The sequence below is a fragment of the Salvia splendens genome, chromosome 3 (assembly GCF_004379255.2).
Source record: "Salvia splendens isolate huo1 chromosome 3, SspV2, whole genome shotgun sequence".
Classification (NCBI taxonomy): domain Eukaryota; kingdom Viridiplantae; phylum Streptophyta; class Magnoliopsida; order Lamiales; family Lamiaceae; genus Salvia; species Salvia splendens.
Genome location: NC_056034.1, coordinates 34,941,095 through 34,959,725, shown reverse-complemented (window position 1 = coordinate 34,959,725; position 18,631 = coordinate 34,941,095). Strand labels below are relative to the sequence as shown.

At 37.0% G+C, this 18,631-nt stretch overlaps 1 protein-coding gene across 1 annotated transcript; it reads right to left on the bottom strand.

The window, feature by feature from the left end:
- Positions 1–6,885: 6,885 nt before the first annotated feature.
- LOC121795777 (probable zinc metalloprotease EGY1, chloroplastic) lies at positions 6,886–11,598 on the bottom strand. Its single transcript, XM_042194376.1, has 10 exons — positions 11,097–11,598; positions 10,033–10,488; positions 9,759–9,899; positions 9,572–9,673; positions 8,639–8,850; positions 8,303–8,353; positions 8,163–8,232; positions 7,541–7,609; positions 7,285–7,335; positions 6,886–7,183 (listed from the first exon to the last, which is right to left on the bottom strand). Exons 1-10 carry the CDS (start codon positions 11,430–11,432, stop codon positions 7,025–7,027), a joined length of 1,647 nt encoding a protein of 548 aa, XP_042050310.1. The 5' UTR covers positions 11,433–11,598; the 3' UTR covers positions 6,886–7,024.
- Between the last annotated feature and the right edge of the window lie 7,033 nt (positions 11,599–18,631).

The window sequence follows — 18,631 nt, the reverse complement described above, 5'->3', positions numbered from 1 at the left end:
TTTTAACAGGTTACCTGTATCCGACCCGCATCCGACCCGCATCCGACCCGAATTTTTCATGTTCTTATTGGGTCAACCCTATAATGACCCGTATCCAATAAGACTTGATCCAAACCCAATTATTTCGTGCGGATTCGTGTCGGATTATCGTGTCGGGTCAAAAATTGTCAGCCCTAGGTTGGACCACATTCACTTTTACAAACTGCTTAATTCTTCTTTTATAAGGGCATCCACTGGAAACGGATGCTTCCAATAGCCCCGCCCTTTTTTATCTATAGCCCCAATTTATTTGTTCGCATCCATAAAAAAATATCTGCAACTATAAGGTGGACACTTCCAATAGCCCCAAAATTTTTAGCCACTTTTCATTTTATTTTTTTTTTATTTATTTTAAATCAATTATAATTAAAATTATCGGAATGTAAATAATTAGAAAATGAGGTAATTGGAACCGAATATTCGTTGTATTGGAAATGGTAAAATTATACAACGAACATTTAAAAACAATACAAATAAAGACGTCGCTATCGTCTACTCGGTGGCGGAGTCGGATTCCTCCTCCTCTTCTCCGCCGCCGGCCGCCCCTGCCAAATCCTCATCAGACAAGCCTAGCCGACGCTGGATCTGACTTATGAGTTTCCAGTATATACCCTTGATAACCGGGTCGGTTGCGGTCTCGTAGAAACGGCAGTTTTCCTGCAGTTGTTTCATCAACTGCACATCTAGGTTCTCTCTCAAGACCTCGTGAAGGGGCCATGGGTTGCGGTATAGGGGCGGGCTGCGGGATGCGCGATCCAGACGCGGCCGACGATATGCGGGAGGAACTTCCATCCACTCTAGCGCTTCGGATAGAGGCATGTTGTCCCGGAGGGCGTGGGCGCCTAGAGTGTGTAGCGGAGGGCTCTTCGGTTTGCTCGTCGTTGAGGTCGAACGATTGCGAGCCGCTGCCGTTGCTGTAGTCCCCGGTTATGTTGTGTCTAGTACGCTTCGCCCCAGGAGCTCTTGCTCGCTCTTGCGCACAGATGGCCTTGAATTTCGGACAGTGCTCGAGAATAAGAAACTCATCCCACATGGTGAACTTCGGCCAGCCTCCCTTGTTGAATTGGGTCATAGACAACGCCTTCACGTCAGCTTCGCTTTGGCCACTCTCAGCACTGAGCAGCAATAAGAAACTATGCCCGCGAACCGCTTGGTGGTATGCAGAATCCTAGACCACTTTTTGCGTAGTTGTTCCCCGTCACGCGGTTTGGCGCCTCAAGGTTTGAACTCGTTGTATGCCAACAGTACGCGCTTCCAAAAGCTCCTCTCGGTCTGATCGGTGCCCACTACGGGGTCCGATGTGACGGCATCCCACGCCCGCACCACAACAATGGACTCCGCTTTGGTTTAGTGCGTGGCCCGTCCACCGCCGGCTTCGCTACCTCGCTGCCGTCGCCGCTACTCGCACCGCTGCCCGAGCTGCCACCGCCACTGCCAACGCCGCTGCCACCGCCGCTGCCGCCTCTTCCGCCGCCCCCGCTTCCACCCGCCCCACCGGACCCGCCAACTCTCTCCCGGACTGAGCAGACCCATCATCGTCTCCAGTGCGTCTCGATCTGCATCGGTGAAAGGAGATTGGCTGGAATGGAAAGGGGTCTCCGACCGCAGATGGTTAAGCGCGTCCAGGTTGGGTCTGTAATCTCCAAACGCCGAGCGGTTCAAATTCCTCTAAAAAGGTTGGGGCGTGAGACTCGACCTCCACGGCTGAGATGGAGGAGGAGTTGGACTCGATCCCTACGGAGGAGGAGTTTGACTCCAACCCCACGGCTGGGAAGGATAGCCGCCATATCCCAATTCGTCAGTGCCGGGTGATTCGTCGTCTCCACCGTGCATTTTTTTAGAGTGAAAGTGTAGAGAGTGAATTAATGGAGAGTGTTTGAAAATAATGTAAAATGGGTGGTGGAGGAGTGGTATTTATAATACAATTTTCAAAAATAATTTTTAAAAAAATACTGGGGGCGGCCGGCGCGCCTATAGGCGCGGCGAGGCGTGACCGGCGTGTCCTCGCACCATTATCGCCGGAGGACCTTCCGCCCCAAAAATGACGTCCGCCTCGGGGCAGACGCTCCATGCACTATAGATCGGCGGGGCGGCGGCGCATTGGGGGCGACCGGCGCGCCGCTACAGTGGATGCCCTAGAGTGTTGCTTGTATATTAACTTATGTATGGGTGTCAATTTAGATATATGTAGACACGTATGTGTTCAAAGTCCAAATTACTATTCCCTTCCATCCACAAAATTGTACTCCCTCCGTCCCGTGCTACTCGCACGTTTGCTTTTCGGCTCGTCACAAAGTCCTTACACTATTTATAATTTAAGTTAGAATTAATGCATTTAATTAATATGTTAGTTTAAGTTAAGAGCTCTTTTATTAAGTGATGTCTCATTACACCTAAAATTCTTTTTTAATTACACAAAAAAATCAATCCCAAATTTACGGCCTAAAATGAAAAGTGCGAGTAGCATGGGACGGAGGGAGTACTAATTTTGTTCGTCAATAGTAATAAATGTCATATTTAATTTTTTTACTATTTTTTTAATAACCAACCTCATATTCAATTAATTTTATTTCACTTATATTTTATTATAAAATTAATATAAGACTCCTCCTTCCACTTTCTTCCTCTCATTAATTTTCTATTATATAGTATTTCTTAAAACTCAACTTCCTATTTGTGAACGGAGGGAGTATCTTATATGCTAACTGTTAGAAATTTGAGCTTCCACATGACTAATTTAATGTGTATGACTATCTTTCAGTTGCCAAATTAAAGTGATCCTATAAAGATTACAGTTTGAGCTAAAGTGTATTTATTTGTTATGAAAATAAGTGTAGATACTAATTTGTGATTTTCTATTTGTTGAGGGACCAAATAGAAAATAAAGGAACTTATATTACTTATAAATATAAGTTACGGTTATGGTCCCCAGACGTCGGAAGAACATTCGATATCTCTTTATTCTCTCGGCAGACTATTATGAAGAATGTCTCTGATTGTTTGGAAGATCCATAACCGCTGCAAAGCAATTCCGCCTTTCAATTCGTTATGGATCAAGGTACGCTTCCGCTTTACAGTTTATGCTCCTTCTCTATCGTTCTTGGTTAATCATCATAGAGAGCTTTATGTAATTGTCCACACAATTATTCCAACACTAACTAGTACTGTAAAATAAGAGAGAATAAAGTTATACCACCTGAGTAACAGTTGACTTGTATTCCATTTCACCTTGTTTCTAAGTTTTGGTTTTGGCCAAGGGACATCCGGCTCCACAATTTCTTCGAAACAACTCCTTTCGACTTCACTTTGTAGAACTCATCCAATAAATTGTCTTGATCTTGTTTAGCCTTCACTATAGCCTTAGTCTTTGTTAGCTCAACACAATACACATGAACTTCTTTTGCATAATTGATGTTATATTTATGAACTGTTTACATCTTTATTTTGAAATTATGTGTAAAATGTGAAAAGTAATCGACTTAAATGCTCTTTAGAGGCTTGAGGGTATATTTTGAGCAAAATAATATTCAAAAAGTGAAAAGTATTTCAAATGATGTTAAATAAAAATTGAAGGACCTCTAATGCTATTTTTAAAGTTTTAATACTCTCTATCCCAGAATAGTTGTTACATTTCTTTTTTAGTTTATCCTATAAATGATATCACATTTTATTTTTTTAGAAAAAGTTCTCTTAAATCAGTATATAAAAATATAATTTTCTCACCACTTAATAAACAAAACATCATTTGCTAAAATTTTGTGTGATTACCAAAGTAAGTATAACATTTATTATAGACAAATCAAATACTTAACTTAATACCAATCAATAATTAAAGGAAAAAAAAAGATGTTCAGTCCTTATATTTAGTAGCTGAGATATGTCTTGCACCAATAATGTGGCCACGAATTAAAGGGCCAAATAATTAATTAGTTCAAACTATTTCAATACAACATGTATTCACGTTGAAGAAATTAGTTCCTCATCCTTTATTTAGAATAGAAGGTAACTTTGTGAATTTCGAACTTGTGTAGATTCCTTATATTAATAGTATGTTGATTACTAGTAATGATCATCATCTTATTATACACATATCAATATTGGTTGACACTTGACATCTAAACAAAACAAAATATTGATAGGCGTTAGGAATTTAGCCATTAGTCTTCAGATAAAAGGTGAACCGGACTACTCATTTCCCTGCATCTCACGTCAAAACAGTCAATTGTTATTTTAATACTCCATTTCCGTCCCTAAAAATTTATCACTTAGTTCTATTTTCGTCTGTTCCTAAAAATTTGTCCTATTTCACTTTTACCATTTTTGACAGTAGACCCCACGTTCCACTAATTAATTCTTACTCATATTTTATTATAATCAAATTATCATCCAGATAATACAGTCGAACTAAAAAATTTCCGTAATGAAAATTCAAAATTTAATAGTGTTAGAAGATTCTATGATTTCAATATCATCACGTGAAATATGAGAAATCAAGATCACATCTAGGGATGTCAATGCAGCCCGCAACCTGTGGACTGGCTCGAATAACCCGCCAAATTTATAGGGTTAGGGTTGAAAATTTCTAACCCGATTAACCCGTAACCCGTTAGGGTCAGACCCGAAAACCCGATAGGCTTGCCCGAAAACCCGATAAAATTTCTATTGGTCTATTTGTTTGACTACTAATTGGACAATTTCATTGATTATTTTTCTAATATAGATAACTAAAAAAATAACATTCAATTTTATATTAAATATATAAATTATATATTAAATTTTTATTAATATAATAATAAATAAATAAATTAGAAACTTCTAATTCATTAATAAATATTTAAAATTTTAAAACATGCTTTAAAATATTTAAATTTATGTTTTATTTTACACAAATCTCAAATATTAGTATTTGATCATGTTTGTGTTTGAGTTTAAGTATATATTTCAAATTTATCATAATTAAATATTTATATTTTATAAATATAACTAATTTTCGTCATTATTTATTGAATTGATTGCATGTTAATTTTATCGGTAGCAACCCGATTAACCCGTTGGGCCAGCCCGAAACCCGAGCGTTTAGGGTTAGGGTTGAACTTTTATAACCCGAAAAAATTTCAACCCGATTAGCCCGCACCCGATTGACCTGCAACTCGAATAGGGTTGACCCGAAATCCGGTGGGCCGGCCCGATTGACATCCCTAATCAGATCATCCTTTCCCCAATGTATATTGTTCTCATCTCACAAATAAAAGTTAATTAGAGTATAAAATCCTTTCCTATTTTTTGTTTTCTTTTTAATTTTAGTTTACAATTATTTAGTCATCTGTTGCGGCGTTGCCCACCAATCATAGCTAAACTCAAAAACGGTGATCGCCGCCCCATATCTATTCTGCAACTGGGTAGGTTATTTTATTTATTTTTAGATGAAATGGCCGAATCAGAATACTCCAGTTTATTTTATTTACACCAATAGGTAAGGGGACCATTTATATATAATCCGCAACGGCGCCCGTCCCGGCGTACGTCAGACCGGCGTGCCGGACATCCGCCATTATGCAAGGGTGACGCGGATACGAACGTCCGCTACTGACACCGGAGTTCCGCGACGTTCCCGGGACGTTCGTCGCGACGTCCTTGTGGACGTCTGCCATTGAGTTGACCCCACGGGCGTCGGCGCGGACGTCCTGATTATTTGATTATTTTTTTTCGAAAATTCTATAAATACGGCCTGAAACGAAACATCGCGTCTCTTCACGAAGCATTGCGTGAAGATAAATACTTTTAATAATTATATATTTTCGGATGAATTTTCTACCCAACAACTTTAATGGAAATAAAAATCAGTCTCTTCCATTTCTCAACCCCAGCCAAGGGCTCTGCCCCTTCGACCACGCCAGGGGCAGCCGCCCCTTGGACCCTGCAACTCGGGAGTGCTGCCCCCGAACCCCGTCTAATCACAATGAATTCAAACAAGCGTGCACTCCGCACTTCCAAACTTATATGGTGTCTCATTATGATAATATTGATCAATCAAGTTAATCCAATTACATTAAAATAATCAACAATATCTCTCTCTAAATACTTTTCTTTCGAAGATAAATACTTTTAATAATTATATATGTTTTTTTTGTACTATGTATGTTTTTTTTAAATAAAGTGGTTGTAATTTCTCCGTTTTTGTGTCGAAATTTTAATTCCGTAAATTGTATAATTTGGTGAATTTTTATTAGTGTGGGAAGTCCGTCAGGATGTACTTGAGGATGTCCGCCACTGTACACTGGGAAGTCCTTATGACGTGGAAGGAGGTATTTTTAGGATGTCCGCCGGGATATCCGCACCCCTGCGGATGCCCTTATAATAGTAATGAAAATTTCAGATTCAGAAGATAATTAAATTCAGAATGGTTCGGTTTTGAAAACGTGAGTATTTATTACTAGGAATTTTCTATTTAGGTAAAACTCATGTTTTTTTCTTTTTCTGACCACTAATTAATTGACCAAGGTAGGCTTTGGATTAATATGGTCACCTCCTTTATTTGAATTTATATTAGTCTTTTACTTTCATACGTCCTTAATTTAAAACAGATCAAAGACTTTGGTATTTTTAAATGAGACGTTATTCAGAAGAGATCAAATAGTTGGGCCCAGAAACAAGAAATAAGTACCTACACGTAAGTCAATAAATATAAAATAAAATTATACTGTACCCATAATAATTTATCCCATCACTGAGCAGAAAATTTTAGTATCAAAATGCTAAACGCACACAAAAAAAGAAGACTTTTAGAATAAAGACTAGTACTATCATCGATTTTAGATTCATTTATTTTGTAATGGTAAATGTAAATATCAACCATACCGATTTTAGATTCATTTATTTTGTAATGGTAAATGTAAATATCAACCATACCATGTTCAATATGAGGAAGAAAAGTAGCTGTATATCCCACCAAAAAATGGCATTTTTAAGTCCAAGCGGGTAGGAGCTACAACGACGTTACAAGCCCTATACCTAACTCTTCTGCAAGCTCATCCCACACCGGAAGAAGCGTCATCACCACTAGAAAAATTGCAGCAGCAAACACCGCCTTTCGCCAAGTCCCAACTTCTGATACATCGTTCAAGCATGGCTTTTCTGGGTTCCTCTGCATCATTCATTACCCACCCTTAGTTGCCCCAACATCACCACTTCATTTCATAAATGCTCGTCATCCAAAAACTTATTTTATTCTCTAAGTATTCATACCTGACATATCAGCACGTATAATCCCCATGGAAGCGATAACGGACCCCCCAGCTGATAGGAAAACGAAATATCAGTTGGAGATACTGAGTAATAGGTAAAATCACCGACCAACAGAATGACAATCTATTTTTATGGGCTTTGCAGATCAGACAGGAAGTCATTACTATTAAATTCAGAAAATAGAATTATCTTTTGCAAAGAGAAGATCCAGATCATGAACTTGGCTTAATATTGAGAAGGAAAAGTTGAGGCATACCACTCCCAAACCCAGCAGACTGTATGTAGCCAAACCAGAAGCAATCAGTGCATTTTTCCCAAAAGCGCCCTGACAAAAATATCAACATGTACAGCAGCAATAAGGATGTGAAGGTTCCAAACCACAAACTTCAACCTCCTATAAGACATGAAAATATGTGTACAGTTATTAGCACATGCAGCAGGTGGATAACGGATTTAAGACCCAAGTTTACGATCAGGAAACCATCTGAGAAATAAGTTAGTATGTTCCTTGGTGTCTTACGAGTCATGTCATTCTTAAACATGGAGCTTTTAATCCATATTGAGAGCTTTGGAGCTCTCCTACCTTCATTCAGAAACCGCTCCTTCGTGAGATTTGAAAGAATAGGCATATGTGAAGATTGTTCACTGAAAAAGTTAGGTAGATTATATACAGTCGTTTGAAGCCCTTATGTGGAGCAAGCAGTATATGACATCTGTAGTCATCATAGTATGTATAAAAGTAAATACCAAAACCCAGAAAATATTTTCACGTATTAATCTAAATGAGGCAATGTTCTAGACTTATTTGTGGGTAATGGTCATTATCTCCATTCTGCACCTCAACTGACAAAACTAACGTAATAAGAAAACTGCTAAACCTGCATGGCTCTTCCCCCATCGAGACATCCAACAGGTAGCAAGTTAAAGGCTGATGTTGTCAACCCACACCTACAAACACAGAGTTGATTGTTAAGCATGCTCTTCAAAACATAACATAGGACTACGTAAAACTAATTACCATCCAGCAATCACCAGAGGATGAATTGAAACTGTTGCTGCATGCATAGTCCTGTTGATGTAAATGAGAAATGTCACTATTTATCTTGGGTCTGAAACTAAAAAATTCTACTGATAGCCAAGGTGACAGAAAATAACACATGCTGGACGAAGGCTTTAGAAAGCAACACTCACAGAGATACAATAAAGTAAAATAAACAAAAATAAGATTGAATATATCTTCTAATTGTGAAGGAATACAAATCAATGCATGCTAAGATCTCGTACTATCTCATAATGCCAGCACTATAGTTTTACTAGAACTATATAGTGGACAAAGTTGTGAAAAAAAACTTACGTATAACCTAGAACAGCTCTGCTAATAAGCCCAAGTAGCAAAGAGCCCTGGAAGAGCATGCTTGGAACCTGAATCATATCTCCCGCCTCAGATGGGTTCGATGAAAGCAGCAGCCCAACAGCAAACATTGAAAAAGACAGAGCTGCTCCTGCAAATGGTCCCGTCAAGGAAATATCTACTTTTGATTTCCGATCAGGAAGAATAGACTTGAACTGCAGAAAAGACCACCACATAAGCCCAGCAATCCACAATAATCTAGATGGCACAAAAGAAAGAAGGCATGATGAGAAAAATGTTGCCAGATTTCAGATTGTCAGATTTCACAGAGGCAAATGCAGCTAGATATCAGCTCGTCATAAAAATGAGTAAAACTGGAACACGTTGAGAATGCTGGAAAGGTTATTAACATACTAATGGTACTTGAAAATAGGTTTATCATACTTCTATTTCAAGTGCATAATGAGATCAGATTGATAGCTTCATGTTTTGATAGATCTCAGAAGAAATAACTGAAGACAATTTCAAAGTAAAATTGATCTCTGATTCTTGACAATGTACTCCGTATTAAAGTAGACATAATTTCTCAAGTACAGTATAGACTGTAACTCATGTTTCATCGTATTAAGAATTTTGACAATAATTATGAACTTTAACATCCTGTTTTTACATGACTATGTCATGGTATCTCCTTCCTTCTGAATATCAAAGTAGTATGTTCACCAGTAAAAGCACCAAAGTCCAATAAAATTATCAGATGAGGATACAAAATAAAAAGACATTTGATGCGTAAAGAAGCAATATATCAAACATAGAAACAGATTATAACAAAAAAGTTAAATCAATAACAGATGGACTAAATTGTAAATAAGTAGTTGTGTACATGAACAGTTATGTCCAGAAGATCCTCTCTGTGGCTACAATCTACATGCTTACCTGAGTGATCGCACCAAAACTACCAAGGGTAATGTTTGGAATAAAATATGGAATACTCAATTTCACGTTTCGCGGAAAAGCAGCAAAAAAATGTCCCACTTCCTGCAGGGAATAATTCCATGTAGAAATTAAGAAAAGGACAACAAATGACTTCAATAGTCATGGAGGGAGAAAAAGTAATACTTACATGAAATATCTGAACCCCCAATACGCCATAGGCCAGAGGCAAAGCAGATTCCACAAATGGAACCAGCTGCTGCATATCTGGTGGTTCAACAGCATCGGGATCTGTGAAGTATTTCACTATATCTGGAGGAAGTCTGCTTACCTTCATTGTGAAAACCAGAACTAATTACGAAGATTGACGCAGAGAGAGTTCATATATTAGTCACTGACTCACTATGATACGAATATTCACATAAGCCATAAATTAACAAATATTCCCAAATAGATAAACATACCTGAGATGCTATTCCAAGCTCCACCGAGGAACCAATAGTAAAAAGAAACAATAGAAACGCTATCACATATTGCCAAAGTGTTGTTTGACCTGGCTCTGAAACTTCTTTGCGCAGCATGCCAAAACTGACACGGGGGCCACCGCGAGGGTCTTCCTCTTCAGAATTAGGCTCCTCCACCATGAACAGTTTGTACTTGTCTCCCATTATCTCTTTCAGCTGAGTCTGAAGTTTTGCGAAAACATCTTCTCTCTTTCCCCGAAGATTTCCAAGAAAAAGAATGCCTTCTCCAAAATCCCCAAAAGGCTCTTCTCTAGTTACCCAAAATGTTGAATAACCGAAAAGCTTGTCCTTGATAACTTTTACATCAGAAGGGTCAACTTTTTCTGGGCCGAGCAATTCCATCAATTTAAAAGAGTCTACTTGGAAATTACTGTAGGCAGGTGTAAATGATGGTTCCTGAGAAAATTACTTACAAGTTGAGTTGGTATAAGCTTTAGTTGATCTCGACTCAAATTGTTGTCAGAGTTAGCTACAAGTTCTTGTTTGGAAATAAAACGACGTTTAACCTTTGCTTCTAAATTATGCAGCACCCTCAGCCGTCAGAGCGCAATTACAAATTTCACAAGGCAAAAGGATATTTTTGCACCACAACCATTTAATTATAACGCGTGTTCGCAACTTTAAAGTTCTTTGCAGTTCCCATACTTGATAAGTTGCAATAGAGATAAAGATATCTCCCAAGCCAAGTGAAGTAGTATGAACTATGAATGAGACTCAACTCGAACTCAATCTTCATAAGCGTGCTAAACCAGAAGCTTTCTTTGTAATAAATCTATGTTACCTTGAATTGTATTGAAATTTAGCAAGCAGCAATAAATTACTACTAATTGCAATCGCTCTTTGTAATAAAACTATTACTACTGGTGACAATTCTAATAATATATATTTATTTTTCATAACACAGTAAAAGTTTTCAATTCACGAAGTGAAACTCCTATTGGCATTCGCAGCACACACACCACCACGCCATTTTAAAGCACAAAATTTTTGAAGAACTGGCTTACCCGCGAAGACGCAGAAGCCGGCGGATCATCGGCATTATCCTCGGATTCATTCTCAGCAGGCGTCATCGTAGCCAAATTCGAACTGTCGTTGCTTTCTCTTTCACCGTTGCTGGTACTACTAGTACTATCATCACTCTGATTACTTTCACCACTGTAACAAGACCTAATTACAGAATTCAACCTCCCGAAATCCCCTCCGGCAACCAACCGCCGTCGCCTCTTCAGCAAAATCTCACCGCACAGTAAGCAATTGGTCCGATTGTTCTGAAATTTATCCCTGTAAATACCTCCATTCGGAGAGATTAAGCTGAAACTGAAGCTGGATAGTGTTGCCATTTCACGGAAATTAACAACAGCTTACACTGCGTGATATTTTTCAGATAAATTAATACTCCTCTCCTATATTTGAATATAAGATGGGAGAAAGGGAGAAACTGCGAGAGATTTTATTTGAGGCTTTTATCTAAAGCATATCTCTTCCGCCATTTCAAAATATCTCTGCTATCATTCTCAGCCTATCACAACCTCGTTTTCCTTATTTTTATTTTCACTTTAATTTAATTATTTAAGAAACAATTTTTAAAATACAATACACAATGAAAACATTTGTGTGTAACACAGAAAATAATCTCTGGCTGATTATGATATGGGATGTATACAATTATCCTGCCGAACTCATTCAAGAAGGAGAACCAATACCATTTTTAAGAAAGTAATACTATGAAAGTGAGTAATTTATTGCTATTTACTAATAAATTTATTTATTCTACATTTTAACTCATTTTCTTTAATTCATTGGTTTTTACGCGGTGGAGGCACTCCTTAAGGATGGCAAAGTAACATGGCTATTGGACAATGTAGATACAGATGCAGAATTGAGAGAATTGGAAAGAAATTATTTAAGTGATCATGATTAAAGTAAAATTTATCGTGCATTTGTTTTGGAATTTGAAAATATTGAACTTGAAGGTTTTCTTTTTAATATTTGAATTTTGAATGGTTGTTGAATTGAGTAGGTTGTAAACTTTGATGGATTAACCTTGTTGTTTTGGAATCTTTGAACTTGGAGTTGTTTACTTTTTTGAATATTTGAACTTTTGGATTGAACATGTTGTAAGCTTTTTTTTTTTAATATTTCAACTTTTGGATTAAGCATATTATAAGTAGGTTGTATACTTTGATTAATTGACCTTGTTGTTTTGGAAGCTTTGAGCTTGGAACTGTTTACTTTTTTAAATATTTCAATTTTTGGATTGAGCAGGTTGTAAACTTTTTTGTTTTGTTGGATTAAGCATATTATAAATAGATTGTTTTAATTTTTTTAATTTCTAATACAAAGTACATACATAATTATTTCTATAAATATAAATACCAAATATGCAATGTAGTGTAAGTGGTGGCTAGGGTGAGCATTTTTCCTATCCAGTATCCAAGGATCGATACCTATGAACCGCAAATTTTTTTTTAAAAAAATTCGGTTCCAGTTTGGTTAACCAAAACCGACCGACCCTATTCGGTAACAGGAACCGAACCGAACCGAACCGAACTGAGGCCAATTCGGTTTCGGTTCGGTTGCTTCAATCTCAGTTACTTTTGATTTCGGTTAATCTGGTTGTCGGTTCGATTTTAACCGAACCGACCGAATTTCCTGCGCTACAAAAAAAAATCATTGTAAATTAAACACATTTGCACAACAAAGGAGTTAGGCACATGCTTTCCGACATAGGATCATCTAATTTTAAAATAATTTAAATTATACTCCATTCGTCCCACAATAAGAGTCACATTTTGATATTTCGGTCTGTCCCACAACAAAAGTCACATTTCACTTTTAACATAAAATAATAAGTAGATCTCATACTCACTTCACTCACTTCACTCACATTATTATATTATAAAACCAATAGTATAAAAAAGTGGACTCCATATTCCTTTAACTTTTTCAACCCACTACTATTTACATTTCTTAAAACTCGTGCTTCCAACAAATGTGACTCATGTTGTGGGACGGAAGGAGTATTTCCTTAAAATTTTTATTTAATTTATGGGATTTGTCAAAATTATTCTTTATATTTGTATTTTCAAAAAATAATTGTAATAAAATATACTTAAATAAACATATTTGTTCAATAAATGATAATTTCATATTTCATGTAATTTTAATATCCAACAAATATAACAATTATTTAGCAATATAAAATTTTATAAAGTTTTAATCCCATAAATATAACTAACTATTTTTATTTATAATATTTAAAATAAATTTAAAAATACATGAGAATTTTTTTTAAAAAAAAGAGCTTGAATTCACTTTCTAAATGAGTTAAGAGTTCAAATCTATATCTATACTTATCAAAAGTAGGTTGAAAAGACACTTTTGTCCTTTGTTGAAGGGAAAATGGAAGATGGAGTGAAGTACCTTGCTACTTATCTTTAAGGTGATGTTAATTTAAAAAAAACAGTTATTCTTGAGAAGCGTATTAATTGCAAAGCAAATTCTTCTCTCTCTTCATCTTGTCGGTCTTCCCCTGCAGCTAGGGATGTCAATGTAGCCCATAACCCATAGTCTGGCCTGAATAGCCTGCCAAATTTATAGGGTTATGGCTGGATTTTTATAGCCCGATAAAATCAAAATCAGATTAACCCGCAACTTGTTAGGGCCAGACCCAAAACCCCAATGGGCTAGCCCGAAAACCGGATAAAATTTTAATTATTCTATTTTTTTACTTCTAATTCGACACTTCATTGATTAATTTTAACTAAAAAAATAACTTTCAATTTTATAAAAAATATATAAAATTATATATAAAATTTTTATTAATATAATAATTGATAAATAAATTAAAAACTTTAAATTCACTAACAAAATATTTAAATTTCTAAAACATGCATTAAAATTCCATGAAATATCTCAAATATTAGTATTTGATCATGTTTATGATTGAGTTTAAGCATATATCTAAAATATATCATAATTAAATATTTTACATTGTATGAATATTAGTAATTTTAATCATTATTTATTGGATTGACCGCATGTTAATATTATCGGTAGCAACCCGATTAACCCGTTGGGCTAGCCCGAAACCCAACCTTTTAGGATTATAGTTGAACTTTTATAACCCGAAAGAAATCACAACCCGATTAGCCTGCACCCAATTGACCCGCAATCCGAATAGGGTTGGCCCGAAACCCAACGGGCCGGCCCGATTGACATCCCTACTTGCAGCATATGGAGATGGTGTTAGGTTTAGTATACTGAAAAACATGTTTCGAGCGAGTTCGCACGAATAGAATCTTGCTTGTGTACGAAAAAACTCTACAATCCACTTTTGACCCGATTCAGTATTATTCGAGCATTTCGCACGAATAGAATCAGTATATTATTACACTGTGTTTGCTTGTGCGTTTATAAGATGTTTTATAAACATTTAAATGCATAAGAAGTAAACAAAGCCTAAGTATTTTGCTTAGTAGACTGGTTGTGGGCGTCGTCCACTTTAAGGTAACTACAGTCGGTTCTATGCAATGCTTTGCAAAAGAAAAAGAAGAATTTCACAACCTAGATAGGCTTTGGCTACCTATCGCGAAAGTTGCAATGTCAGTCCGATTATTTCAAAGCCTTATTGAAATAAGATGACGTTGGTGTGGTATAGCACTGAATGGATCTAACAACAAGACGAGTCTTTATGCTATCTACTGAAAGACGGGGTCTTGATAAATATCTATTTCTTAATCTACATACGTTAGCATTGAGCATACGATATTGAGTATCTACTACTTTGACTTACCAAAGGTTTCGTCACCCAACGATCCAGGTATATTGGGTAGTGGTGATCATTATCTAGCGGTGCTAGGATTGCTATTATGTTGAATCGTGCGCGAGGTGAATCTCGTTTGATAATGTCCTCAAGAGGAGCTTGAACAAGGTTTTATTATTCGGAAACTGGCCAGTTGGAATTTAATTATTCCATGAATAATAAATAAGTGTTTCTTGCTAAGTCCACTCTTGGAATTAATAAGATGTTAATTAATTAAGTCCATAGCAAACTTTAATTAATTAATGGACATTTATATCTTAAGCGCGGGAAATAAATAATAAACAAAATGGAAACCCGGATTACTTGTAATTTCGGATTTGGATGGGGAGTTCAATATTACTTCTGTAGTGGCTGCTCGTAATATTCCAATATAAGCTTGTATTAAATTGTGGGTTCAATTTAATTAGTAAAAAGCTAATTGGGGGAGCCCATATCCAAAACCTTCCATAGATCCCTGTCTGGGCCCAATATGAACTATTATAAATAGGAGAATAAAGGAGACAGAACTCAAGGATCCGATGCACAATTCCAAGCTCTTATCCAGTCAATTCGCTTTACCTTTTGGTGTCTCTAGAGTTACTAAGCCGACCACAATTATAGATTAAACCCCCTCCCGAGGTGAGAAACCTGTAGATTAGGTGCTAGGATCGAAGTCCCCTTCTAATCCTAAACTCCTAACTCCCAAAAGCTCGATTAGGTCAATGACCTCACTCAAAACCTCAACTCTCCCGAGTTCTATTGTATTAAGGTGTGAATTATTCTTCTTTCCGGATTAATTATTTCATCTCCCGATTAATCTAATTAATCCTACACAATCAAGTGGTGATCAAGCAATTGAAAGGAATAAACCCAAGAATAATCAAATAACTACAAGAGCACGGCAAGAACAAAATCAATCGGATAAAAACTATGAAATCAGTGCATCATCACCCAGAATTCTACAAGAGATGTTTAGCTACTCATGTTTATAGAGAAAACCATGTTCAAAACAAATGAATTCAACAAATACATGAAGTAAAGATAGTAAGACTCCTGTGAGATCAATCGATGGATAGGTGACTTCAATCTCCCGATTGGAAGTCTTCAATCTTCAATTCTCTCTCTCAAAGGTGTGCTTGGGGTGGTGTGTGAGTGTAGGAGGCGTTAGATGTGGTGTGGAATGAACCCTAGGCTTCTTCTCCTCTTAATCCCCTTCAAAAATCGCGTTTTTGGCATAAAAATATGTCAAAACAACGTACCCGGCCGGGTGGAATTATAAAGGGTAAAATTCACCCGGCCGGGTGATGATTTTCGACCAGATTCTGCTCCATTTGAGACACCCGGCCGGGTGTATTTACAGGGTAATAATTCACCCGGCCGCGTGAGATTTTCTTGACAGCGCAGTGTTCGTAAAATGGCCATATCTCTCTCATCCAAACTCCGATTGGGGCGTGTGAGGTACCTACGCGAAGCTCTTTCGAAGACAAAGAGAATGATGTACATTGGGGGTTGATTGGACTTCAAAATCTCCAGTAAAATTGTCTCAAGCCAAGACTGCTGCACATCCACCTATTTTGCACATTTTTCTACACATTCTTAACAAAATGATCAATATACCAACATAATACAGAAGTAGATGTAAACACGCCTAATAATAGATGAAATATGATCAAATTCATACAAAACCACCCTCTAAAACCATGTAAAATCCAAGTGTGTCAACTCCCCCAAACTTACATAATTGCTAGTCCTCGAGTAATGAAGAAAAAGAACTAAAAGAAGACTTGGATTTAAAGGGGTTTTAGACATCATCATCGTCTCAAAGATTATGGAATAAAGGAGCATATCACAATACAAATTCTATCAAGTTAAGCTGTCGAATGCACTTTTACTACTAACTCGTATATCACCTTGGTTTCATGCTTCACTCGGGATGTATATGTGTGTGTATATTCACCTCAGTAAAAAGTGTATAAGATATCAAGTAGTCACTCAAATCAAGTAAAAATGCATGGTTTACCATAAGCTTGCTCAATGTCTAACCTCTCCTCTACCTTGTGTGATAATAAATCAAGAGTCCGAAAGGTCTTTTATTTAGGTTATAATGTAGGCTCTTTGGTAAGGTGATGAAATATTTGGCTAAAGTGACTGAAATTCCCAAAACGTAAAATCCCAAGAAATCACAACAATCAACTTTTAACTTCAACCATTCTCAAAACACTTCTCGGTAATAACTAGACTTTGTCTAATTTCTTCCCAACTTCCAAAGACCTCAAATTATTCTCTATATACAATTTTTTTTTCTTTTTTCTTTTTCATTTTTTTCTCTTTTTTTTTTCTTTTTCGTTCACGTTTTTTTTTAAGAACAAACTCAACCAACCTTTTTCAATTATACTTTCCCAACTCTTCTTTTCAAATCTCAACAAATTTAGAGTCTAGGATTCTCAATCCACTTGATTAGCTTGACAAAAGAAAAGGCAAGGCTCAAACTTGGCTAACAAGGGTGTTATATACTAAGGTTAGTGTTTAGGTAAAAATGAGGCTAACAACGATGGCCTAACATCTTCCCCTATATTTAAGGTCACTATGTAGACTCAAGAAGACCAGGAGCAAGTTATAGAAACACATGCACAATTGATGATAAAACACACATGAAAGAATTGAAGGCTCAAAAATCTCACTTGGGTAAATAGCATGAAGCAAGGCAAACAAGCAATTCGTTACTTATGCACCCTATTACTCAAACTCTCAAGTCAATGGTCAAGTGATAGCTCAAAATGGATGGTTCTTTTATCATAGACGACTAGTCTTCACCCCAATTACTACCAAATTTTTTTTCAACTCAAGCCCAAAATTTTCAATCAATCACAACTAATCAATCTAAAGCAAAAATAAAGCAATAAAATAAGTACCTCATTAGTGTCCTATCCACCATATCATCCCCCAAACTTATTCAAAGCTATGCAAAGAATAAGTTTGAAAAGTTGGTGGAGAAGGGAGACTTACATGGTATGCAAGCAACACAAAACACACCAAAAACAAACTGAAACGGTAAAATTAAAAGTTACCTACTAGGGGTTACCTCCCCTATAGTGCCTTTGGTTATCGTCGTTGGCTCGACGTCCTCCATGAGCTGCATCATGTCACGCCATAACTGGTGGTGTTAGACTTTCTGTCAATATTGGAAGCATATGATCTAGCCAATCTCTTCTTCCACCAAGTATTTTTCAGAGCTCCATCAGAAATTTTGGTTTCCACTTTGGGTGAATTTTCAGCTTTTGTTTTCTTCACCTTCACTTTAGGATTTGATGTAGTCTCTTCTTTAGAAATTGATCCACCACATGAAGCAAACATCCATTGCGGTAAAGAAAAATCCCCAAATGTGGACTCAATTTCTTGTGCCTTTTGGACCTCTACAACGTGCACAGCTTTGCACTCCTTCTTCATAACAAGTTTTTCTTCCTCACGACTCTTCATAGCATTGTAGATAGATAGGATGTGACGTTTGTTGCCCATATGAAGAGTGAGCTCTCCCTTTGCTACATCTATCAATGCTTTTCCCGTTGCAAGGAATGGGCGCCCCAGGATAAGCGGTACATTCACGTCTTCTTCCATATCCAACACTACAAAATCGACGGGGAATATGAAGTCGTGTACCATCACAAGAAAGTCCTCAACAATTCCTTTGGGATAGGTGACGGTTCTATCTGCCATCTGTAGCGTGATTGTTGTCGG

Excerpts from the sequence above, each read along its gene's own strand:
- LOC121795777 (XM_042194376.1), bottom strand. The coding sequence starts at position 11,432 with ATGGCAACACTATCCAGCTTCAGTTTCAGCTTAATCTCTCCGAATGGA. Across the intron at positions 9,674-9,758 it reads TGGGGGTTCAGATATTTCAT|GAAGTGGGACATTTTTTTGC; the intron begins GTAAGTATTACT and ends TATTCCCTGCAG. Across the intron at positions 8,851-9,571 it reads GTTTTGGTGCGATCACTCAG|TTCAAGTCTATTCTTCCTGA; the intron begins GTAAGCATGTAG and ends TCTTTTCTGCAG.